Here is a 24,734-nt window from a genome sequence, read left to right as displayed (position 1 = left end):
CGTCTTTTTTGTAAACATTTCCTGGAGCATAAGTTAAAAAAAAAAAAAAAAAAAGGAGCAGCTACTCTGATATGAGATAACGTTTTATATTTGAAGTGCAGCTGAAGTACAATTATTTATTTATGTGGACGGATATTTTCCACCCGGGTCAAAAATCAATATGTACAGTACGCGGTGAAATTCAGAAGATTATGGATTTGGAGATGAGATGAGGACGTTGCAAACGAGCTTTTGTGTCATATAAAAATATCCGTACAATCGATACAAAGACAGAAAAAGTCCTCGCCGTGCCTCACTTTAAATGAATTAAACTTTGTGATAATCACAGAAAGATTATCAAGCATTTAATCTCCGTATCTAGTCATGTCTTGTTGCCATAACCATTTTAAGTTTAAATCTTATACTGATTTATTCATTTTATTCTATTCATCAAGAAAAACAAGCGTCTCTGGAACTGCTTATCTCTACTGATGTGAAGAAAATGGAAAGGAATGTGCTCATGTCAGAAACCCAGTAAGCAGTTTGAAAAATGTGTTGCCATATTTTCTCTTCAACTGCCTGAACTCAGAGCTACGCTTCCAAATTAGAAAACATCCTGTCACGCATGAATTTTGTCATGGCTGGAGGAGGTTGCCCATATTTAGGTGAGCCAACCGTTACCTGGAGGTTGTGATTATTGTCTGACCTCATATCGTGTTACAGAAGAAGTCTGTGCTGAGGCAAAAGGGGGGAAAAAAAAAAAATGCAGAGCCACAATCCTTCACATTGTTAAAGCCCCTCCTCCTCCTGCCGCTGATCCTCCTCGACCATCTCTGTTGCCCTGACCCTGATCGCAACCTGCGGGGATGATGTTACAGGAAGCCCAATGCTCCCGGGGAGATAGTGCTACCTCATGGTGACAGCCCCCTCTTCACCTCCTTCTTGACTGGCTGCCTGATGAGAGACAGAAGAGGGAAGGAAAGAGGGAGGGATGGGGGGTGGGTGGGCGATAAAGGGGATTCGGAAAGAAGAGAAGGTATAGAACAGATTTGAACTCATCAATAAAAAGAAAAGAAAAAAAAAAAAAGATTCCCTCATGTCACGTTTTAAGACATTAAAAAATATTCTGCTTTCAATAATTTTTTCAAAATAAATACAAATATGTTAATAATTAAAAATCCTGAAATTGTTGAAAAGTCCATTCTCAAGTCATGTCTGTGTGCTCTGGAGGCTTCAGGTTTCCCCATCACACTTGTGTAAGTTGCATATTGGACTTGGATGGACCTCTAAGCTATTTGTGATGTCACAAATCATGTGACATCACATCGTAACATCGTAAATGTTAAAACTGTCTTCTAATGTCAAACTCTGCACACGCATCATTAAGCACAGTGGCTTTTAAACACTGAAGTGAAGTGAGTAAATCCATGTATCTACTTTTTGGGTTTGTTATTTCCCCTTTTCTAATTGTGAGAAAAGTAATCTGATTTCCTCATCACGTTTATCATTCAGTGCGAGTCCTACGAGACACGGCTGCACTTCCTCCACTGTCCCTCGCTGCATGGCAACATATCGGTGATCTCTCATCATGCGAATTCAGCCTCGTTAACATGACCTGGGAAGGATAATGCCGTTTTTTTTCCCCCCATCCTCTCAACATGGCGAGGCAGCAGTGACTCCCCTCCATGTTTGTGCTGACTGAGTGGGTGGTCAGCCACAAAGACGGCTCCTCTATCTTTCCTCGGCCAAAGGAGGGTCTCTGTCAGTCACAATGGATGTGTTTACCAAAAGTGGGCCTAAAAGGGATCCTGTCTCAGCATGTGGTTTGTGTTCCCTTCCTGCAGCCAGGCTCCACCAAGCAGCAAATATTAGGCATAATAACGCTTGACAGTCAGCAGAAGCTGCATTCAAGTAAAAATAAATTAAAATGATAGTGGCTGGATAGCAAAAAAAAAAAACATACTAGTGTGTTGTGTGCCGTGCCACGTGCGCGTGCTTATCGCCCTTTAAGCAGGGCTTTGATTAAGTAAGTTCCTTGTGAATCGATAGATGTCTGACACTTGCCAGACCTCCAAACTACAACTCACACACAGAAGGATGTGGAGGCTTTGACTAACCATTAGGCCCTATTACAGGCTTTATGGTAAGGGCACCCAGTCTAAGAGCCGGAGGTAATCCTTCATCAAATGCAATTTAGATGCGTGAGAGCATGGAGAGATGTTATCATCTAACTAAGAGCACCAGAGCGACTGACCAGGCAATCTTCCCTGCAGTGACTGAAGTTCTATGTTTAAGATGTTAAGTTGACAGCAGATACAGTATGAATTAGTGGTAGGGATGGGCTGAGTGGCTATACATATATAGAGATCTTTTCACCATATTACATTATGTCTTTTCAATTTTAGTAGACTAAAAAAAACTAACTAACTGCGGCTAGGGCAACTATAAACTATAGTGTATAAAAATAGTGTGAATGAATATGTAACTCTAGTGTCTAAATTACTAACTATTGTCATAACTGGAAAAATACTGGCTAGATTAGCAGATCTTGTTACAGAATTCTGGTAAAAGTTAGTCAGTGAGGGGTTATCTTATCAGGATACCTGATGATATTCCAATATGTAACTCAAGACGTTTAGGCTCAAGGGAAACTGGAACATGATTTGTCATTTTACGGTAAATTCCTCTCGTCTTGAATGTTATTGTAACTTTGCTTTTGTTTTCTGAACAAATAAGAGTGGGCACTTCTGGTCAAACCTGTTTTGTAAGGAGTGGGAAAATGTTGATATTTGTTCACATGTAAAACAGGTGAGAGACAGAGGCGGGAAAGAAGTCTGTCAGAATGAGAAACTCTCGTGAAGATAAAATTGTGAGTGTAAATGCAAAAATGCCACCATGACCATGGAGGAGCTGTCCAGGCAGATGACAGCTAACCCCAGTCCTGTAGTCACATGTTTACTGTTATTCAACTCCACCACTGTGATGTGATGGTTCCATGTCTATATTTTCCTTCTGCTGATGGCTAAATGTGTTAACCAGTAGGTCTATTACTGTATCGTATCTACTGAAGAAGCTTGATTTGTCAGGTATCTTCTGTTGTGGATTAGCCAGTTTCTTTGGGTTTATGTTCTGTGGTTAGTTAGTTTGCCGATGGAATCTCTGGATTCATTATTTCACAATATTCACACAGAAATATAAAAAAAATCATATTCTGTGATGTCACCATGTTACTCTCACTTAACGATGGTGGACAAGTTCAAAATGCATGCCGGAAAATGAAGCAGAGGCTGATATAAACAGTTACAGAAAAGTCACGTGTCTCCTACTTCGTTCATCTTGAATTACGACTGAGTGGTCCCAACCCCACTCGAACCTCCAAATCATGGCTGGTTATCTTCCAAGGTGGCTGAGAGAGTATACAAAGTAATAGCCTGCAGCCAAAATTTGCCAATGCTGGCCGGTGGCCATGTGCTTACTTCCACTTTGTCGTCGTCCTCCTCCTCCTCCTCCTCCTCCTCCTTCCGTGGAGCTGGCAGAGCCTGGCCGGCTGCTCTGCTGTGGCTCTGACTGAGAGAACTGGGGAGCCAGAGTCAGGCCTCGACCCCGCTGAGCACTGGTCTGGCTGGATGCTGTGTCAGGTGTACGGGGAATCCTGGGCTGGCTTGCAAATGCAGGAATATAATCACCACTGATGACACGGAAGAGAATAGGAGGAAGAGGAGGGAATAAATGATGAGTTTTGCTTTGTAACAGTGATAAATTATACTAAGCAATACCAACAAATCACAAATCTTAATGAACACCATTATAAAATAAAGGTGACAACACAAGATTGCCTTGTGAAAAAAATAATATATGAATATGAAAAACAAAACATCTAAGACAAAATAAAACAAGTTAACAGCACATCTACATAACTTATGTTAAGCCTCCGTCACAGCTACTGTTATTTCTCACTTGCTTGTGGTTAGAAGGATCATTCAGAGGGTTCATCCTTTTTTCTGATGAGCTGCTCAGTGGCAGCGACACACCACAGCCGTGAACAGATCTCATTTCACAGAACGTTTCATAGCACAGAAACCGTGGATGTCTTGGGCACAACCGTCATCCTTGCACAAGCCTCTTGGCCTTGACACTTGATAGCATCCATTTCACTCGTTTTGGTCGATAGCCTCCATTTCTGGTGATGGTGGGCCAGACTATTTTAATGAGGATACCCAGTCCCAGATTTCAGGATACCCAGTATACTCCGGACGTTCCACCCTCATATGTATTGCAAATCTATATTATGTTTCTTTGTGATTTCCGTTTCTTATTATCCTAGAAATTGCAGGTTTTGATACTATAAGGCACATTCACACAAGTAAGGTGTTTAAAATGAGAGGCAGTGTGTCGTACGTTTTTACGGTCAGCCTAAATATTTCTGAACGATCATAAATCTATTTCCAGTGACTCGTTATGCATAGTATTTAGTATGGAGCACCTTATTGTTCGTACTAGACTTTGCCAGATTATTATTTAAACAGCTTTTGTCACCAAGTTTCAGTTTCTTTCTATCAATCTTTGGAATTCAGATAGGGCCATAACTAAAAGTAGGAATAATAATCTTTATTAGGACTATATCCAGCATATCTAGGGATGAAGAATAGAGTTGTTGTAGAGTAGTTAATGTTAATACTTTTACATTTATATCAGCCATACTGTGAAATAATGCATAAAGCTAATGGGATAAATAGACACTGAGGCTAAACATTTCACAGGCTCTATTCAAGTAAATAGTATAATGCACACTTACTGTATATAATACTAGTATGTATTCATGCTTCATATTTGCATCCATCTGTGGAAATAAGCACTGGAAAAATACGCTATTATGTTGCTGAATTTGTAGTCAGGATCACATGGCTCTTCTGCCTCCAGCCACTCAGTGAAGGCCCAAACTTTGGTAATGTCCTTATCAGTGTGGAGCAATCATATACCATAATAGATTTCCGTCATCTTGTTCCTGTTTCTATTGACAGCGGTCACATTGGCTCCAACATCCCTGATATCATCTGGTATAACTAATGTTAGAAGCCGCAGTAAACTGAAGAGAAGGCTGTGGGGCCCTAAAATCCTATCCAACTTAACTTAACTTTGATGTCTGAATGGAGAATACCCTGGATGGCCCCCCAGGTATTGCCTCGTCTGAATGAATGAATGAGTTTGAAAAAGAGCTTTGCAAAAGAAAAAAAAAAAAAAGCATATTCACTAACCTAAAAAACACAAAGGCAAAAATATTTATCTTCTTATTTGCTATTTGCCAAATTGCTGTGTTGCTAAGATTCTTTTCAGCTAAATATAAATGACTGTGTGCTTGAATCTTTTCTCACTATAAAAAGTCCTGTCACCAGGCTGGCGGCTTGCAATAAGGCTACTGAAGTCTGTATTATAGAGGTGTTTTACGTTCCTGGGGGAAGGCAAGAGGGATAACTGAAGCGGTTTCCTGGGACTCATTACTCTTGGCGGGATTCGGGAGTCAAGTTCCTCTGGGATTTAAAGGAGAGGAGAAGCAGGGGAGGCTTGATTGAATGGGTCTCTTTGTAGGCGCTGCTCGTTTAAACGCATGTCACAGTCTCACAGACCAGCTTGGCAGTGCTGAGTCACCGATCGGTGTAGAACAGCGCTCTTGCCAACCTCACAGACACACAAATACACTGACACACATCTCAGAGTTTTACAGGAACCTCAGCTGACTTCAGCTTTTATTTGCATCACTGCCTGACAGCCTTAGTCTGGTTCAGTCCCTTTTTATGAGATGTAGTCGCCACCAAAACACTGACCTACAAGCTGCAGAAGTAAAACATGGAAGTTTGTATCTGTTTTGTTCACTTCCTAACGCACTCAACATCCGCTTCTCTACATTGTACTCTTTATCTTACATCTTACACTCTTCTGTTATCTCCATAACCCATTGCTCGCCCTGACTGAATTCAGTAGTTCAGACAGAATGATGGCCAGTTTGTTTGTAGCAGTGAGAGAGGAAAACTAGGGCGCCGCATAGGACATGGCACAGATTGATTTCACACAGGCCTCACTTTCTAACCATTTATAGTCTTGCCTCCTCACTTCTGTTGAGCAGCGAACTGAAAATTTGCAATTACAACAGACTCCTTTCTGGAGAGGCTGCATGTATGGCCACTGTACCGTAACTTATCATCCACCTACTTTCAGCAACTGAACCAGCCTTCGGGCCAAGATAGGTCCTCTCTCCTCCTCAGAAGTGACGATGCCTCTCTTAACACAGCATTACTGTGACAGCAGATCCTCATTCCATTTGCAAAGCCTGTTGAAGCATGCTGCTGCTGGAGTGCCGCCATAAATGCATTTTATATTTCATGTCATGTGTCCTCAGGAGGTGGAGCTGGAGCACAAACTACCTCTAATGCATATGAGTATGAAACATGAAACGGAATTTTCAAGTTGAAAGTGTCACACACGTTTGTGATGACACAAAGCAAAGCAGATCATGCAGCCATCAAGCAAGCTGCTCACACCAGCAGCATCCAGCTCTGCCTCCACCTGTTATCTAACAATGATCAGCAGGACGTGGCTCCTTCACACTTCATGCCGTGGCTTCTATGGAAAGCCCACTAAACGGTCATTGCAGTGGATGCGATGCCGCTGCGTGGTCTTTCGTCCGAGCCAGAAGGCATTTCCGCTCATGTTCAAGTTTTGAATGTTGATTGAAGAGCATGCCAGGAAGTCTCACAGGTCTGCAGTTTTTACCATCTGTGTTTTCGCTGGAGTGCGGGGGAAACTATAGGATGAATCTCTGCCTCCAAGAGCATTTCCCCTCAGCCTTAGATGGTGAGGACAATCCAGGATGATGTAGCCATCTAGGTTGTGTGTATAGTCATGGCTACTACACGACACACGTTCAGGACAAATGCCATGGGGTTCATTCGTTCCCATTTTAAGTTTCAGTATTAGTTTCAACACTGTCTGTCTGTCTGTGTGTGTGTGTGTATGTGTTGAACTCTCGCTGAGTTCAGCAAGAGACTTTCCCTGTCTCAGCCTTTTAAATTGCAGCAACATTCATGAAAACACACAGAGCTTCATTTTATGTGCGAGTGTGTGCAGTTAACATTTGTGTGTCAGTTTACCTGGCAGAGTGTCCATTGTGCTCCTCCTGGGAAGGTTCTTTTCTGGCTGGCCCTTCAAACGGCCCGTCCAGTTCTGACTCCTGGGACAGTCGGCCACACTCCGAGTCTGAGTGTGTTTTTATGTGTGATAGAGGGAAAGAAAAAAACTGATCCTTCATCACGCTCATTTTGAAATTATACCAAACTATTTCAATCTAACAATTTAGCAGCACTGCTGTACATTTATGGTCACCACTGAGCACATGATAACAATCTGATGCCACGCTGACACGGCCAAAATAGGTCATTAGCCATTCGGTCGCCGGAGCTTCCTTGCCTAGTGGACATTGGGCATCACATCAAATAAATTTTGTGCAAACCAAATACAGAGCAGCGGGTGGAGGGGAAATTAAATTGTTCCCACAAATATGCAGCTGATTTTCAGTCTGGACAAAGTGTATTGACTATGAATCATCTGACAGCAAACATCTGAAGAACAGCCATAACCTTTACACATGGTCAAAGACACATCATTTTGCTTTTTTGAAATTCTACTGCAATCAAATGTGATTATGTATTGGCAAATGACATTAAAAAGATCTGGACAAGTAAATAACATCCACCCACCAATGCTGTGACATAGGGAGTCAGTAGTGCTGGGGCGACTGCCAGAGCGTGTAGGAGGTCGGGAGTTGTGTTGGGAAGGAGGGAGGCTTCCTTCCTCGTTCTTCTGCCTGCTCAGAGGGTATTCCCTGTCCCTGCTACCCTCGCCCCCCTGACTGCTGGATCGATAATCCCTACACATGACACAAACATAAACAATACAGCTCAGGTGTTGTAAGATCTTGCATGAGGATGTTCACATTGGTAGATGGTAGAATTTTTCACTATCACACTCCTTTATCACATCTTAAAAGCTTTACCTTAACGGTTTTACACACTCTAACTACATATCTAAATGTGCAATATAAATAAAGATTAGCATTATAATTGGTTCTACTAGCAAGTTATAAAACCAGTGTATCATTTACTTGCTGTGAGTTGATGCTCCTTTATCTCCAGGGCCAGGTCATGTGTGGGACACACTGTCATATCCATTACTCTAAAATAATACTCTCTGTTATCCCTGTGATCTAGCTTACAGTTTTTTTTATTGACAATAATGTGCATTTTGGCACTAAGTGGTCTCAGTTCCAGCCTCCTCCTGCTGAATAATAATTTACTTGAACAATTCAGTCAGACTTTACGGTGATTAATGGCAAAATGTATCTGAACCCATTCTTTCTTTGACCTACTGCACTAGTTTAAATGGCTGTAAGACACTGGTTTAACAAAGAGGGTATCACTATCATTGTCAAAGTGACCTATAGGTCAGACTACGAACTTGCTAGGCTGTTGTAAACTGATCTGGCTTGAGTCTGTATTGAATTGAATTATTGCCTGGTGCTTTACACATCATCTTTAAATCTCTGCCTATTGTACAATGTACAACTTAAGTGCCCTAAAGAAACTGAACCTGCACGCTTCCTGTCAATCTGACACTCACAGACACCATGAATTAGCATGTCAACTTCAAAGTGAACTCCAGATTGGACTGTCTGAAACAGTCTGTGTGTATTTAACTTACACCGCGCTGACATTGCGATGAGAACTTGGGGTGACTGGCCGTTGTAGGGGCTCATCAACACTTTGCTGCTGCAGAGGGGTTGACTTCCTCTTCACTTTTGCCATGTTGGTCATAATCTACACACACACACAACACACAACACACAACACACACACAGAATTTACTGTATATACTTCATATATATCTGTGTTTGTTTTTGAACTTGTTGCTATCTCTAAACAGTAAACAGAGACTGTAGTAATGACGTCTCAAGATGACTGTCAAACATGTTGGCATGTAATACTGATAGCCAACACAGAATATGTGATTTGACATAGGGACACAGGGAAGCACTGTTTACACCTTTTCTGCTTCAAATCTGGAGGCCTTAAATTCAAATCAAGTCAAATAGATGCTCTATGAGCTTATAGGGTCAGTCATTAAGTGTAGATGCAGTTTGGTGGTGACATCAGTCGTAAAGCTCTTACCAATTAGGGGACTTGTCATCTGTGTTTATTAACTTTTAATCATCAATTATTGAAAAAACTTCCTTTAATGTGAGGACTTGCTTGTCTCCTTCTTTAACATCACCACATGCCACAGGTACAGGTTATATCTTCTGTAGCCATCTAACATTTAGCAGCACAATGACATGAAATCTTGAAATTCATAAAGGGCTAGTATCTAATGTCTCGTTTGCGTGCAACCATGGCGGTACAAATGCTATCAGTTCCCCATCACTTGGTATCATTTCCTTTAGCTGTTGCATCTTGAACCAGCTGGAACTGTGCGGTACACACAGGCACCAAACCTCAACAGCTGCTTATGTGCAATTTAAAACATGTTTATCTAACTTGTGCATAGCGAGGGGTGTAGTGTGTGTGTGTGAATGTGTGTGTTTTGCTCTTACTCCCAGGTACTCAGTGGTTAGCAGACTCTCCCCAGACAGTTCCCTGGGCTGTGGTTGGAGAACTTCCTCTATATCAAGGTCTGCCTCCATTAAGTCTTCCTGCCACAAGAAAATGACAGTAAATCAGAATAAGGACATAAGGTGTGTTTAAAAAAAAAAAAACATCTGAAACACTCTTGTCATAAAAGACTTCCTGAGTATGTGTCAGTAATTTGGATATTTTAACATTCTGGATTTCTTGAAAGAGCCGACATCATGATCTCTGCCGTCTTTTTGCAACTTTTATGAGAAATCTCCCACCACACTATTTAAAGCCATCTGAGGTGTGTTGATTGCTGTGACTATGGTAACAATGGTGGTGCCTGATTTACTCAGCTATATTAACTTGTTCGAATTGACAATGCCTATGAAGTAGGTTAAGCACAAATACAATGCTTGGCACCATGTCACACAGTACCAACAAGAGACCAGTGTAGTCCACACTGGTCTACATATATCAGTTCACCCTTATAGGCATGGTAAGCGGATAGCAGTTGAGATCAGAGGCAATGGAATAAGGGCACTCACACACAGGAATTCTTGCGACCACAAGGGGAAAAGGGGGACACACATACTTTACAAATACATATACACACACCTATGAGACTCCAGCCATTCTCACTTTAACTTACTACTATTTAGCTTATCTTGATAACCCACTTTCCCACAGAATCCAATCTACCGAGCCCATCACCCTCCCTATACACTCATGCACAGACACCCAATATCCGTGTCATGTTGAGATTGTCATCTACAGTTTTAGGAAAGGTGTCAAATACGAGGCGTTCTTTTCTGGTTGTCCTTCCTCTCACCCTCATTTTTCATCCAATTCTCATTTTTGTAAATATATGCCTGTAGTCGTGTCAAATTAATGTATAAATGAGTAAACAATATGGTGGTGAAAAACATCAGCAAATCAAATCATTACGTCATTGTCGTCTTCTTCTTCTTCATCGTCCGACTCTGGCCCTTCTTCATCAGCTGGGTGGAATACAGCCACGGGACGAGAATTAAACAAGTCAGTCAACTTTCTAAGAAAACAACAGCTGGGAGGTGTCACTTACTGCTTCATTTTGGAATAGAATACGATTCTGTCACATGCTGAGATTGCCATCTAAAGTTTTGTGTTATAAAATATAGTGTAATAACACAATAGTGTAATAGTAATAGTGTAATAATATTATAACATTGTAGTGTAAATATAAACGATACAAAAAAATTTTTGATTCAAGAAATTCAAGGACAAGTATCTCAAAAAACAGATTATTGCCACTATTTAATACATATGAAAACACCCAAATACCTCCAAGCTTTACATTTACATGCAGTTATTCAAATTAGTATAATATAGTAGTTATAAAAATGACTCAAGTACTTTACTGCTGTCAGTAACACCAGCTGCCCAAAGCCCTGAATTAGCACATTCTCACATAAGGTTTCTATACAGTATTTTATTCTTAAATGAACATATACAGTCAGTACATCATGTATTCATATCCATTGATAAAGTAAAACACATCTATTGTAACGTTAACTTTTACTAACCTGAGTTCAGCTGTTTAATGATGAATTCAATCTGTCTGTTGAGGTCTGGGTTCTCCTCTTTGCTGTAGCAGCGGAGAATCTCCTCCACACTCTACACACATGAGCGAAACACGTCACACACGTAACTTTACAGCTCAAAGTTAGCTTCAGAATCAAAATGTGTTACTGAGTGTTTAAAGGAAGTATATATCATAATAACCATTGGCTAGGGGTCAAAAGAGCTTACTTATGCCATAAAAGTGGTTATAACGTATTAAATTGTGTTAATAATGATCACTGATGTCTGAGGCATCTGCTTAATCCGATGTTTTTTGGACACAATGGATCCACCCCCATCCATCCTCTCCTGCAGCTCCACATATCATTACACGAGGGACAATAACATTTCCAGTCTGTATTTGAGTCAGTATGAAGCACTGGCACAAGTACAACCCACCAGCTCAGCAGTCTCTGGGTACAGTGACTGTGTCATACTACTGTTGACACCTGTTGTTTCCCCTCCAAACACTGGCTGTGTGGTGAAATCAAGAGACAAATGCGGAGCAAAAACACAAACTGTGTCTGTTTCCTCCAAGCAGGTGAAGACATTTCTGCAATCTCACCATCTCTTTGGCTTCCTGTCTCACAGAGGGAATACACAGGATACTATACAGGGCTCCATTCACATATGGTCGAATCTGAGGAGAGCAGAGTGACACAGACAGGCACAGCGTCTATCTTAATGACCTCAGGCCAAATGATAATAGCTTTTCTGAACATGCTGCAGCAAGGAAAAAAATGGATACCAATAAGGAAGAATGCTTATACAATCGATTCAAATACCAGTATTTTCAATAGATGGATATTACGTCATAATAGGTAATGCAATAATGGTAATAAAATCTTACCATTGGTAACACTACAACAGCTTAAAAACAAGAGTTAATGGCCCTCCAAAGTTGCTGACAACCTTTAATAAAATTGAATGAGACTCGTCCTAGTTTCATTTTACAGACTTTCCTAATGTGAGCTCATTTCTATCAGGAGTACCAACCATCCTGGAAGGCATCATAAACTTAAGCTTTATGGCAAGTCTGGATGTGTCTCCTTGAGTTACAGTGGTATTGACACTTGTGGCCAACGGGTAGTGAGGCTGTATTTGTGTATTTATGTGAATGCAGTTAAATGTTGAAAGCGGTGTGTGTTTGCACTTTGGAGTACGATTTAGTTAAGTGCTGCCAAATGTTGCCAACTCTCTTTTAATGAGCAAAGTTTTGTCTTTGAATGCGTGAATTTGCTCCTGTACTGCATGCATACTGCAAGTTATGAATGCTGCATCTGTGTTTTTCAACCTCTCCGGTGTTCTGTGTGCACATTAGATGCATTGTGCATGTAACATCTGTGTGCAAGTGTTGACGGATGTGTGAATCACCTCATGGTTCTCATGACCAAGGAGGTCAGTTAGAACCTTCAGCACATGCTTGGCGTTCTCTGCACACTTCCTTTTTCCTGTGCAAAGACAGCCATCCAGCACGCACACACGCACACGCGCACACACACACACACACACACACACGCACACACACACACACACACACACACGCACACACACACACACACACACACACACACACACGGTTGTTTGTTTACGGATAGGATGACTTTTCACTCAAACTAAAAATCAACGCTCCCCTTCAGCCCAATCATTTTTTGAATTGTCTTATCTATTTCTGTTTTATCTATGTCCGTGTAAGAAAATAAATAAATAAAAAAGCTGTGAAGTATGTTACTGGGGCATTCGAGAAAACGCAGGTGCTGGGAAACTGAGACAAAAATGAAGGAGGTACTGAGAAAGGGAGAATATCTGTGCCATTGGTGTTTGTGCAGTGAACGGGGCTGACATGAACAAACATACAATATCACTATGGTGTAGGAGGAAACAAGTAAAAAGGGGAGTGCACTGATAAGGACTGTATTTAGAAGAAGCTGGAGAATCTGATATTTTGTATCAAATGCAAAGCGAAACAATAATTGCCCTTATTCTGCCCATAATGAAATCATCCCATAGGTAATTAAGTTAGACAGAAACTCTATCCAACTTTGTGCGTCAAAACTACACACAACTAGTGGCTTTGTCAGTAGTGCATCTCACTTCATCCACAATTTCAGCTTTATGTCTCCAGAAGTGCCTAACATGCCTAACTCTGTATCTACCTGTCCCTTGCCCTTACCTTTTGTTCGCAGACACAGGTTCATAAGCAGAGCAGCAGAGTACTCGAGAGTGTAATCACTCAGGCAGTCTGAATCCTGCAGCTCATCAACCAGCCAGCCAATCAGATCATCTGCTATCATGGCGGTCTGCTGGCTCCTCCTATGAAGATATAATAATAAATTATGGACTTTATAGAAACTGAAAATCTATTTAAATTACACAAAAACTAACTTTGTGTCCTGTTACATTAAGACTGCTGGTGATTGGTTACCCTCAAAAGAAACTGGAAAGGCAAGGGTTTACCTGAGGCTGAGTTTCTGCAGGGCCACTAGCACATTCTCTCTTGTCAGGGAGTCTTTTTCCTCCTTCCTGAGCGCCTCTGTTAGAAGTTTCAGAAGAATGGGGATTTGGGAGAGGTAAACCCGCCCTGTAAGCATTAAATCAACACGGAATTAACATAAACAGGCAAGAAGTGGAATTTGAAATACTTACGGACAATGCGTCACTGTGCAACATCATTCTCTAGGCTGCCATGACACTTCAACTTTTCCTTGTTAAGAATGATTTTTAACAAATTACTGTCTTACAAAATATTCTTACCACAACCACTTACTACATAATAGAAAGTGCTTTGTGTCATCAAAAATCATACTTGTCTTTACAACATCTCAACGTCTCTTAACAAATGTCCATAGGAGGAGGAGGAGGATCATTAGTGGTTTTAAACTTAGATGGACAGTTATAATAAAAGCCATTGAGGTCTTCCATGAGTGTATGTCTCCAGATGCATCCAGTCAGACAGTGACTCAAGTTTCAAAGAAATAATAATGCTTAACCAAATCTAATGGTTGTTGGGCACTTACCATCTGCAAGGGAAGCGTATGCATTGATGAGACGAGCCATGTATTGGCGGACAATATCGTTGTTCGACCTCATTAGATGAAGCATTGTTTTCTGTGAAAAGACCATATGTTGGGTAGTTTAAAATCCTATCTAGAGCATTCAGATACAATCAGTAACATTTTACTGACAAAGTGTACAAAATGACCATAACTTATGTGCAGGCCACGAATGTGCTGCTGATGAATGCCGATGACTCCTCTGTTATCTCAAAAGCTGCTGAGATTTCAAGGTTTTTTAAGGGAGTCAGCCCACATCTTTCTTTTATAGTGCTCTACTCTCCCCTACTTACTGAGCTATGCATTTGGTTTCTTTTCCCTTCGAGTCATTCAAGTGTTTTGCCATCTACAAAGGATATTGATATTTCTGATTTGATTACAAGACATTAACACCCTTCCACTATTATTGTGACTCAGTACAGCAAATGTCTCTCGTGTCGTCAGAGGTGACACGGAGCACCACGGTAAGCACAGCCACAAAGAGCACAGGTGTGTGGTGAGGATTGTTTACTCTTCCGTAATGCTATTTCCTTTAATATGGCACCCTATGGCTAAAGGCTAGGTGAAGGGAATGTGAAAAGAAAATAAAAGAACAAAAGGAAAAGAACGAAAAACCATCCAAGAACGACATGTGGCTCACAAACTTCTGAAAGCCTTTTGAGACGGTGAAATTTGGAATATAATATCCTTTTCCTGCTCTGGCCTTTGGATAGATAAATAGGAGAAATTACTCAAGAGAATAGTATTTAATCTAAGGCTGGGATAAGAATGATCTAGTTAGATAAAATAACAAGTCAGAGTTGGTCTAGCTATTTTGCCTACATGTCCTATTAGTTTGTTCTCATCCTTGATAAGATATCTCATGTCTGATTTTTTCACTGCTCCCTTCTGATGACTGTTAATAAGCATTTTGAGTTTAGAAAATACCAATTCTATTTTTGATTTAATTAACCTTTTTTTAAAGAGACTTTTGTAAATCAATGGAGAGAGCTTGTCCTTGTCCTTGTCACCTTGAGAATAACAAAACATATCCCCGAATATCCCACAAGCATATATTGATAACTGAAATGCTTTATCCACTACAGCCTACAGTCTCTTCATCCACTTCGCAGCATTCAGCCAATAGCAGGTGAGAAAGACACCTGTGTGAAAGCCAGCGAAGGTGCCAATTCACCAGCTCAAAGCTGCTTGAAATTAGAGCCTGGGGATTAATTAGACAGTGAGGTCAATGAACTTTTTTTTTTACTTTGGCTCTGATGGCTGCATGAAATATAGGTTGGGAAAAACAATCCTCGTCATTTCAGTTGACATTTTGGGAGAAACGTGCCACAGTAACTACTTTAGAGTGTTAGACAACGCCACCATACAATCACATTAAAAACTGTAGTCCAATGGTCCCACCTGTTTAGCGCTATAGCGCTCCAGCAGATCGTTGCTGATATAGGCCTGAAGCACCGTGTCTCTTTGTTCGCCAGGGAGTGAGCGAGTCAGTCTCTAGAAAGAAAAAAAAGGAGTGAGTAACAGATCCACCAATGAAGACTCTAATGAGTAGACAAAGTGAATATGAATGGTGCTCTCAGGGATGAATCACAAAAGCTTTACTAAGGGTTATGAATTGCTTGGATTTGAAGATTAAGTGTGGATTACAGCCCTAAAACTATGGACAAAAAGAAGCAGCAGTAGTCATTTAAAAGAGCATGAAATAAGCACAGTAGTTACCATCATTGAACTATTACTATGTGCAAAATATGACACTTAAACTAGAATAGGAGCTTATGAATATACTTTAAATAAGAATATGGACACTCACCCAGCGCAGTGCCTGAAGCAGCAGGGACCTGAGTCTGTCTGGGCCTTCAACCAGGTCTTTCTTAAGCTTGTCATAGTCCAGCGAGGGGAGCATTGGTACCTCCTTGGGTCTCCTGAAGATTAATTAAAAAAAAAAAAGACAAAAAAATGTCTGCCATGTTTTATCGTGGCACTTATCAAACTGTCAAGGTTAGCAGAAAACCTCTTCAAATTGAAGACTTACTGCGGTGCTATGGATGCCCGTAGCATCGACGAGGCCTACGAGAGAGAGCAAAATTGAGAAAAGAGGTGCAGAGTATATTTCACAATATGACTGTTTCAGACTACATTTATCACATTCTTACTTCAAAGTGTGAAAAACATAACCCATGCAACGGTTCATGTTTTTTACCATCCTTACTATCTGGTCCCCCTACTTACCCAGTGGTGCTCTCCATCTAAGACAATCAAGTTAGCTACTGTCTAAAAAAGTCATTAGTGTTTGTTTGGACATGCATACGTCATGCTTGTGATACATGCTGGATCCCTGGACATACAGTATAGTACTGTTTGGCCCATGACATTGCCCATGCAGTCAGTGACAGGTAGGCTAAGGTAATTCAGCAAAGTACTAGGGAAGGCATGTTAGTGAGGAACAGCTATCCCTGTATTCGTTTCACCTCAGTGTACTAGCACTGAAGGCCTGCATGCTGTTGCTTTTGAGAAAAGGAAATTGAGGCTTCTGAACAGAGTAATCTCTCATTATGGTGGTATGGGTGTGTGCAGTGTTGAAAGGGGATTTTGAGCCCTGAAATCCAACCTGAAGCCTGGGTGGTTAGGTCTATAGCGGGAGCAGTGTAAGGTCAGGGGAGTGATCCGTGTCTTCTGAGGTATCAGGTAGTATGGCCACATTTTTGCTTTGGTGTGCAGTGGGCAATACGGAAATAGAGGAGAACATTGATATCTGGATTCCTTCCCAAATTCCTCTTTCTCTAAATATTTCAGTTGCCCAGAAAGGCCCAAAGGTTAAAGGGCAAGGAGACATGTTTCCCTGAGACATTTAACCTGATTAAGAGTGACATCCAAGTGGACAGTTATTCTCCATTGCTTTCTATTAACAGGGATGCCACATTACTACGCTGAATCCACAAATGGTGGGGTCAGACAACGACAGAAGGGAAAACAACCCTGGGTCATATCTACATTTAACTTTGATCGAAGGCCACATTCATTCTCAGATTTCAGTTGATCACCTATACAAAGCAAAGGCTTGACCTCAATTCTCTGACAATGCACAGTTTACATAAGAGATGCTTTTACTCTATTCACCGCTTGTCACCACTCTTTGATGACTGTGGGGACAACTGAAGAACATCTATTGTTGTTATTATTGTTGCTGTTTTTGTCTAGTAGTAGACGACTATGCTGCCTGGTCTCTTCAAGGTTTTCTCCCTTGCAGCGAGCTAAACAATAGCGGAGCGGCAAAGACAAATCTGTGAGATCTATTTCAATATCACGAAGGCATAAAGAGTCTGAAAGTTATAGTCAATTATGGTGTTATGTTACAATAGGTGGAGGAGTTAGTTATGTAGGTGCAAGTATGGTCTCTCAGCTCTCACTTACAGCTGATAAAAGTATTTTACATAGGTAACCAATAATGTTAACAACCATTCACCAGCTTTTGAAAAAAAAAAAAATCAACATTATCAGTCAAATGCTGATAGATTTTGGCTGAAGCTGTTTTTAATATTTTTACACTTAAAGCTCTTTCTCATGAAACAGTTAAAGGCTTGACCTGACCTGCTATTTGTCCTGTTTGATAACCTGAGCGTAACAGAAGTGTCATGGTGTCGGTTTAAATTCTTTCTGTACGATAAGAAGACTAAAGCTGAACAGTGTTCTCATTAAAAAAAAAAAAAGATGAATTGCCAATAAGAATTGTTGAGAGGAGGAACAACAACTGCTGTCTTTGAGAACAAATTAATATAATGATCAGGTATGCCCTGAGAAAAGATGCCCTTGTTTGGCTTAACAAGTGGCCTGACAAAGTAGGTTATTCTTACAACAAACGAGGCCAAACAATCCTTTAAACTAGGGCAATCTAGTAGGAACCAGAAGACAATGACTGGGAATGTAGACTTATGCGTGTGTAATACAGGCTAGGAGATATATCTGTGGTTTATGAAGTGCAGACATAAGGACAAAGAGAGGAGGAGAAGGAGGAGGAGGAGGAGGAGGAGGAGGAGACATGGCGAGGCACAAGCAAGATAAGAGATGGGGACCTGAGAGATGACAGGAAGTAAAGATGAAAACATAAGAAACTTACATAGCCATCATCATAGGGACTCATAGAGTAATATCCCTTTGTGGACAAAGGCATCACACACACGCAAAAACACACAGAAAGAAGTTGTTCAGTTCAAAACAGAAAGAAACAAGATTTTACAAACCAGAGCTCAACACCACAATGAAGGCCACTGACAGTAAGCATGATTGCTATTCGCCGTTTAATTTCAATACTTCCACTCTTCTGTCACTCGTTTAGCATGCAATCAAACACAAGGATCACATTTATTCTAACCATTAAACTTTAGATTTCCTGAGCCACCGTGAGTGATGTTTGACATTGTTAGTTTCCTGTGTTGTGTCATGTGCATTTAACTTTTCAGCAAGTCTTCCACGTGTGTGTATTGTCGCAACACCAGGATCTAATCACCAATTTCCAGGATACAAACTGCAGGATTACTACATGGCTTAGAGCTGGGTGGATGCAGAAGACAAATGAACCCTTTAAAGCACATAAACCCTCCTATCTAAAACATCTTCTAAAAATCCTTTTCAAACACGATGTCAAGCTTGCCTAATATCTGTGACGTGAGGACATGAGAGCAGTTTTTCTTTTAGGTGTAAGACTGCGGCTTCTGTCAACAGTTCCCCCGCTTTATGTTTTCCATACTCATCTTGCCTCGAGGCCTTGTGTCTTGTTATTCCCCTACCAGTGAGGTGTGAGGGAGAAAGAGAGAGAAGAGAGACGTCTGTGTGCTCTCACTCACAGTGCCAGGTCTGGTGAAGTCAGTGCTCTGCACCACGCTCTGCCTCATCTGACTGCTGAACAGGCGAACGCAGACACTCTGCAGGTACTCAGGGGAGATCTGCAAAAACATCACACGCCCCTTGAGCTTTAAGATACTGTGTGTGGGCAGAGGGAAGAAGAGCAGGGTTGCCATTTTTGTGTGTCCCTGTTCAACAGCATCTCATTACAAAGTGCATGTGTGTGCATATTGAATATACTTCTGTCCACCTTAAAACTATACTAAGTGTTTCTGTAAGTGTTTGCATATACAACTGTGAACTTAACATGTGCAAGTGACAGCCTAAATGAACCCTCTCTGTGTGGCTGTCCAGTGTTTGTGTGCGCTTCACTCATTAGCTCCTTTGCGGCAGTGTGTCTGTGTAGCTTGTGTCTGCAGCCTGTGTGTTAGAATGTGTGTGTTTGTTTTCCCCACAATCAAACCGACGCACCATTTTTCCGCTGACAGTGGCCTCCAATGAGTCGACCAGCTCGGCAGTGATTCCGATCAGGTTGTGGTAGTCGGCCTGCATCTTGTTGAACTTCCGCACGTAGTTAGCGATGCGCCGGTCCGATTCAGCCAGCTGGAGCTGTAACTGCTGTACGGCCTCTGTGTAGTCACGCGAAGGCGCAAATGTTGGAGAAAACAAACACAAACAAGTAAACAACATTCATGTCATGCTCGACATTCTCTGTGTAACTAATGAAAACTATTTCACATTGAGTCCACAAGTTAATATTTCAGAGTCAAAGTCTATGGCAAGCCTTTCCATCATTGCTTCTTTACCCTTATGGATGGTTGTCACTTACTCACAAGAAATTGACAGGTTTACTACAGGAAAGTTAACAAATTAGACATGGGAATGATACCAGTGATCTGGGTGACGTATATGACAAAGGTTGTGTAATAATATGGCTTTTCATTCGTGTTTTTGGGAAAGAGTTCTTTTTATTCTTTATCTGCAATATTTGTCCACCACGGTCAAGCGATAAGGAGGTGTGGTCTTTTTCATTTCAATGCACCCAAATTTCAATGGGTGCAGAGCTTTTGTTTCTTTTCAACAGTGGAATGAGTGTTTTAGGCATTTTCACTGTATAGATATTATATGAGGGAGGGAAAGATATAATAATAATAATAATAACACTAAAAAAGATAGATTTGAGAAGATTATTTACCTTTAGCACTCTTTCCTCCTTCCTTCTGTGTGATGCCCGTTAAAGAAAACACCCAAGTACTCAATTGGAGACTAATCAAACATTTCTACTGTAGCCCGTTTGTTTCCTTATTCAGTGCTCTCATCCACAGCTACACATTGTACATACAATGAAACATGTAAAAAAACGCAATTTCTTGCAGATATAAGACAAATACACAGTACGTAAAACATCCTGTTTGACGCGGGTGGATGTGTCACAGAAACCGTTTGTTTAGGATTTAATCATTTGCTATATTGTATGATGAGTGTGAGTATAAGATCAATACTAGTTTGTTTAAAGGGAGGGAGTGTTCGGTTTTAAAAGAGAACCCTTTCGTTGGCAAACACTGCTATCACCCAGGGTTTTCACATGCACTTAAGTTACTGGAATACAGTGAGATTTCTACAGCAGTAGAAAGTAATTTCCTATATGTCAGGCATACACGTGCGGACACTTGACAAATTTTTTGTCAGCTGTCAAAAGTGCTGCCTATTGAAGTGTTTGCACATTGAAAGATTATACATGTTGGATAATTTTGCTCCTTTATGTTTTATATATACACACATACAAGACTTTTCAAACAAGAATTTCTCTACTTAGCCCTTGAGATGATAGTTGCTATGTAAATCTGCTTTGATCATCGGCCAGTGGGGATAGAGTTTAGTTTCATGAATGTGCAAGGAGGAAAGTCGATCCACTGGGTTTCCAGTAAAAGCAACAATTCTTGTTATCCTTCACTTACCCTTCTAATCTGAAGAGGTTAGGGTGAGTCAGTGTCAGATTAGGTCCTGCCGTACTCAAACATGAAACATTTATAAATGCAAATCAGACAGGATTTGTTTGCAGGATATAAAACGTCCAGGTCTGGGCAACAATCTGACTCTTAATGAATTCTTTAGAATAACTACAGAAAGGCTTTTTATTTGAGATTTAAATGTGCAGCTCAGCCAGAAGAGGGAATGAAAACCACCCTCTGCTTGGCCCGTGATAAATCCCTGACTTGTTCCCTTTTTCGATTTTGTTGTGTTTTCTTCACTGGCTGATTCATTATTTCAAAGCCAATTTCTAGAGATATTTGTCTCCTTTGCAACTTGTATTTAATGTTATGCAGTTATGTAAGCCACCACTGTGCAGTTAAGTTAACCACTGGTAATCCAGTAGGATACCACTGCCAAATATCCACTTCAATGTCAGTGCAAGAATTTGAATTGAGCATTTCATCGATATTAGTTATTTTCCCCACTCCAACTAGCCGTGTAAGCAGTCTGTGTCATTTGTAGTATAGAAAAGCTTTGATGCTGTTAGATTTGCTACTCATATCATGTCAATGAGGAGAGCAAAGACATTAAAACAAACATATGATCATCTGTCATCTGTCGGTCATCTGTACTCTGACGGTTGTCTTAGTAATGACAAAGGATACATATAAATTCAGCAGCCTCGGGGTGTTGGATGGCTTCAGTGTCACTAACAGAAACTGCTCCAGCTTGCTCTTCAAATGTGGTATCCAGGAATCCTAAAAATACATAGAAACAAAATGTTACTGCTCATTCTGTAGCTGGTACGGAGTAATAATGTTACCCATGTAATAACTAGTTTGCAATAACAGATAAGGTCATTTTCAATAACTTGCTGAGAACCTGGAAAAGATCTCTGAAGGATGGATGGACAGTAGGGTTGGGAACAAAAGGCAAGGCATAGTAAGGCAGAAACTTCGTGGTCTGACTCAGTGCTGCTCCCCGTGTCTCCAGGTACTGCTTGAAGTGGGAAATCCTCTCCTCAAACTCGGCTCGGTCCTGGAGAAAAATGCAGGTTTTCCACTGAACTTTATTTCAAGTCAATAATAAAATGTCAATTAAGCCCAATACATAATTTAAAACAGTTCCTCTGTTGCATACACATGTTCTCTTCAATGATATGATTATGTCTTTTGGCCTGATACCACCACTGAGAAATGAAGGAGCTTCTGTTTTTCTTTTTCATTTTCAATTATCATTACATCCATATGAGTACAGAAACTCAATCTGCAATGACCCTTACAGCAAAAGGAAAATTACAGAGGTTAGAAATGATTGCTTGTATCATGCAACGTCAACGTCATAGATAGCCCACTGAGAAAAAGTCTGTAGCACAGCTTAGTGGACATCTTGAAGAATACCACATAATGATATTTAACTATAGGGCACACTAGGGTTGCAAGACATAGTTGGATTTTATTTGCAGATAATCCTAAAAAAAAAAGTAGCAGTCTTGTTACTTGAACAAGAAAACAAAGACAAAACAGAAAAATTGGATCAACATACTTGTCTGCCAGGGTGCTTCCTCAGTGGGTAGATGGTGAAGTGGATGTGAAGGTAGAACTCCAGGCTCTGGGCCTCAGCGTCTGTGTCTTTTACCTCAGAGGGAATATTGTCTGCCCACAGCTCAAAGAACACTTTGTGGTCTCCATCATCAAACGAGCTGAGGAGGTCTTTCTAGAAACGTCAAAGTTAAAGAGGAGTGGGTTAGGGAAAAACAAGAAGTCTAGAAATATGCCATCCACCAGCAAGAGCACTTATGGTATTTGATGGTAATTGAAAAAAAAAATACTATGAGCAAGAACTTTTAAAAAGATCCAACAATGTTTAACGTTTAGCAACAAGAAATAAAACTAAAAAAGAAAAATGTCTTTTGCTTGAGGACTACACCATAAACGTACCTGTTGAGTTACATAATATGAATATCAAAAACAAAGGCTAATATTTCTCATATTGCAACAACTGCATAGTAATAATTAGCAATAACTGAGCATATATCTGTTCCATTTTTCACCACTCATCCTGCCCGTCCCTGGTTGCCACCTCCACTAATAATGAACAAACCTGCAGGAACAACAGGTTATAAGAGCTGAAGAATTTACCTGAATGATACGAGTCTTTGAGTTTCGGAGATTACTTCCTTGAGGCTTTGAGACAAGCTTGCCTTTGCTTTTGCACTCCTTGTCGAAACTGTGGACAGTCCCTTCAAAGTCCTCAAACTTAAGGTACTGCAGACGACACAACACAAGCACAAGCGGCATCAGCATAACCACAGTAGAATCCAGCTGTTTTCCCGGATTGCAAATTAAACAAGCTGCACAACTCAAACAAATCTCAGACAAATCTCTATAGTATCATGCTATATCAAGAATGGCTTACTGGAGAAAGGTTTAAAATGTCAAGTATTGCCACTCATTCATTCACAAAATTGGACTTTGTTACCTCCTTTATCATCCCAAGAAGATCCGCTTCAATTGCCAAGATGTCCCCCATCCTGGATTCCTCTTGGGAACTCATGTGAGTGCCTAAAACCTTTACAACACCTGCGAAGACTTCTCCTCTCATTAAATAATGTTTATTCTTCCAGCAGGCACTCTGAAGAGTACCTGCAAGGTAAGGGTAGTACAAGGCACCGTTAACAGACATATGAGAAAGGGTTGCAACCAAAGAACTTAATTATTAAACACTTTCGTTTTATAATCCCTAATTGTCGACGTGCAATTGATTTTGAGAGTCTGAGTTTTAGAGTATACATTTCAGGTAATGCTGTAGCACAAAAGATAGCTAATGTAATAGAAATATCATCAATTAAATAAGAGATGACCCATTTTTTTTAAGCTGTGAAAACGCCGCGTGGGCACAGAAATCGGATTATTTCTGCTTTGCATTTAAACATTATGTCCATCGGTCGACCTCTGCGACAACATCAACTTAAGCAGTAATGTGGCAAGCTAGCTAGTTAGCTGGCAAGCTAATCAGTCAACGTTATCTGACATTAAGAGAGGACGACAGCATCACCCTCACCTTATTCGCACATAAGTTACTCGATGAATACAGGCTCGCATCGCTCTCAGTGTTTTCATCCACAACTGAAACTTGCACAGTCCATTTTCGGCAGGGCTTATGGGCTTCACTTACACAGATATTAAGCAGCTAGCCATTAGCTAGCAACCGTACACAGACAGGACGCTAGAACGCCTAGCAACCGAATGGTTGGGAAATGTAGGCTGGAAAGTAGCGGCGAGTGACGTAAATAACAACGTGCTGCAGGTTTGTGAACGCAACCTGTTCTTCTTCTTATCTCTTAGAGAAACCTGCGGAAAACAATTGCGATGTGTATGTAAAATAGGTTAATACTGCGCGGTCTCCCAGGAAAAAGTGCTTTATGCAGCTAATAACAAAACATTGTGATGAACATTATAGTAACGTGACGTAAACGTCAATAACGTTTTTCAAAATACTGTCAGACATAAGTAATAACTATTCACCGATATTTTCCAATAATACTATTATATTATATATAATATTTAGCTAACAATAACCAGAGCTGTTTAGTAGCACATAGACTGTACAGCAGCGCGTTTATATT

At 40.7% G+C, this 24,734-nt stretch overlaps 1 protein-coding gene across 1 annotated transcript; it reads right to left on the bottom strand.

Moving 5' to 3' along the window:
* Positions 1-23,662, bottom strand: LOC139202745 (lisH domain-containing protein ARMC9). Its single transcript, XM_070832309.1, has 24 exons — positions 23,588-23,662; positions 23,248-23,373; positions 22,652-22,822; positions 21,989-22,144; positions 21,772-21,864; positions 20,328-20,352; positions 19,604-19,761; positions 19,135-19,233; positions 16,326-16,360; positions 16,104-16,215; positions 15,695-15,787; positions 14,258-14,348; positions 13,698-13,821; positions 13,414-13,553; positions 12,615-12,691; positions 11,806-11,880; positions 11,204-11,294; positions 10,587-10,639; positions 9,620-9,718; positions 8,731-8,846; positions 7,731-7,900; positions 7,125-7,230; positions 3,456-3,667; positions 1-933 (listed from the first exon to the last, which is right to left on the bottom strand). Exons 1-24 carry the CDS (start codon positions 23,660-23,662, stop codon positions 911-913), a joined length of 2,520 nt encoding a protein of 839 aa, XP_070688410.1. The 3' UTR covers positions 1-910.
* Between the last annotated feature and the right edge of the window lie 1,072 nt (positions 23,663-24,734).

This window comes from Pempheris klunzingeri, chromosome 6 (assembly GCF_042242105.1).
Source record: "Pempheris klunzingeri isolate RE-2024b chromosome 6, fPemKlu1.hap1, whole genome shotgun sequence".
Classification (NCBI taxonomy): domain Eukaryota; kingdom Metazoa; phylum Chordata; class Actinopteri; order Acropomatiformes; family Pempheridae; genus Pempheris; species Pempheris klunzingeri.
This window is presented reverse-complemented; position numbering and strand designations above follow the sequence as displayed.

Bases quoted from the DNA above. Each gene is read 5' to 3' on its own strand.
- LOC139202745 (XM_070832309.1), bottom strand. From the start codon at position 23,662: ATGAGTTCCCAAGAGGAATCCAGGATGGGGGACATCTTGGCAATTGAA. The intron at 15,788-16,103 runs GTGAGTGTCCAT...TTTTCTTTCTAG, and splicing joins TGCTTCAGGCACTGCGCTGG to AGACTGACTCGCTCACTCCC. The intron at 13,554-13,697 runs GTAAACCCTTGC...ATATCTTCATAG, and splicing joins CTGCAGAAACTCAGCCTCAG to GAGGAGCCAGCAGACCGCCA.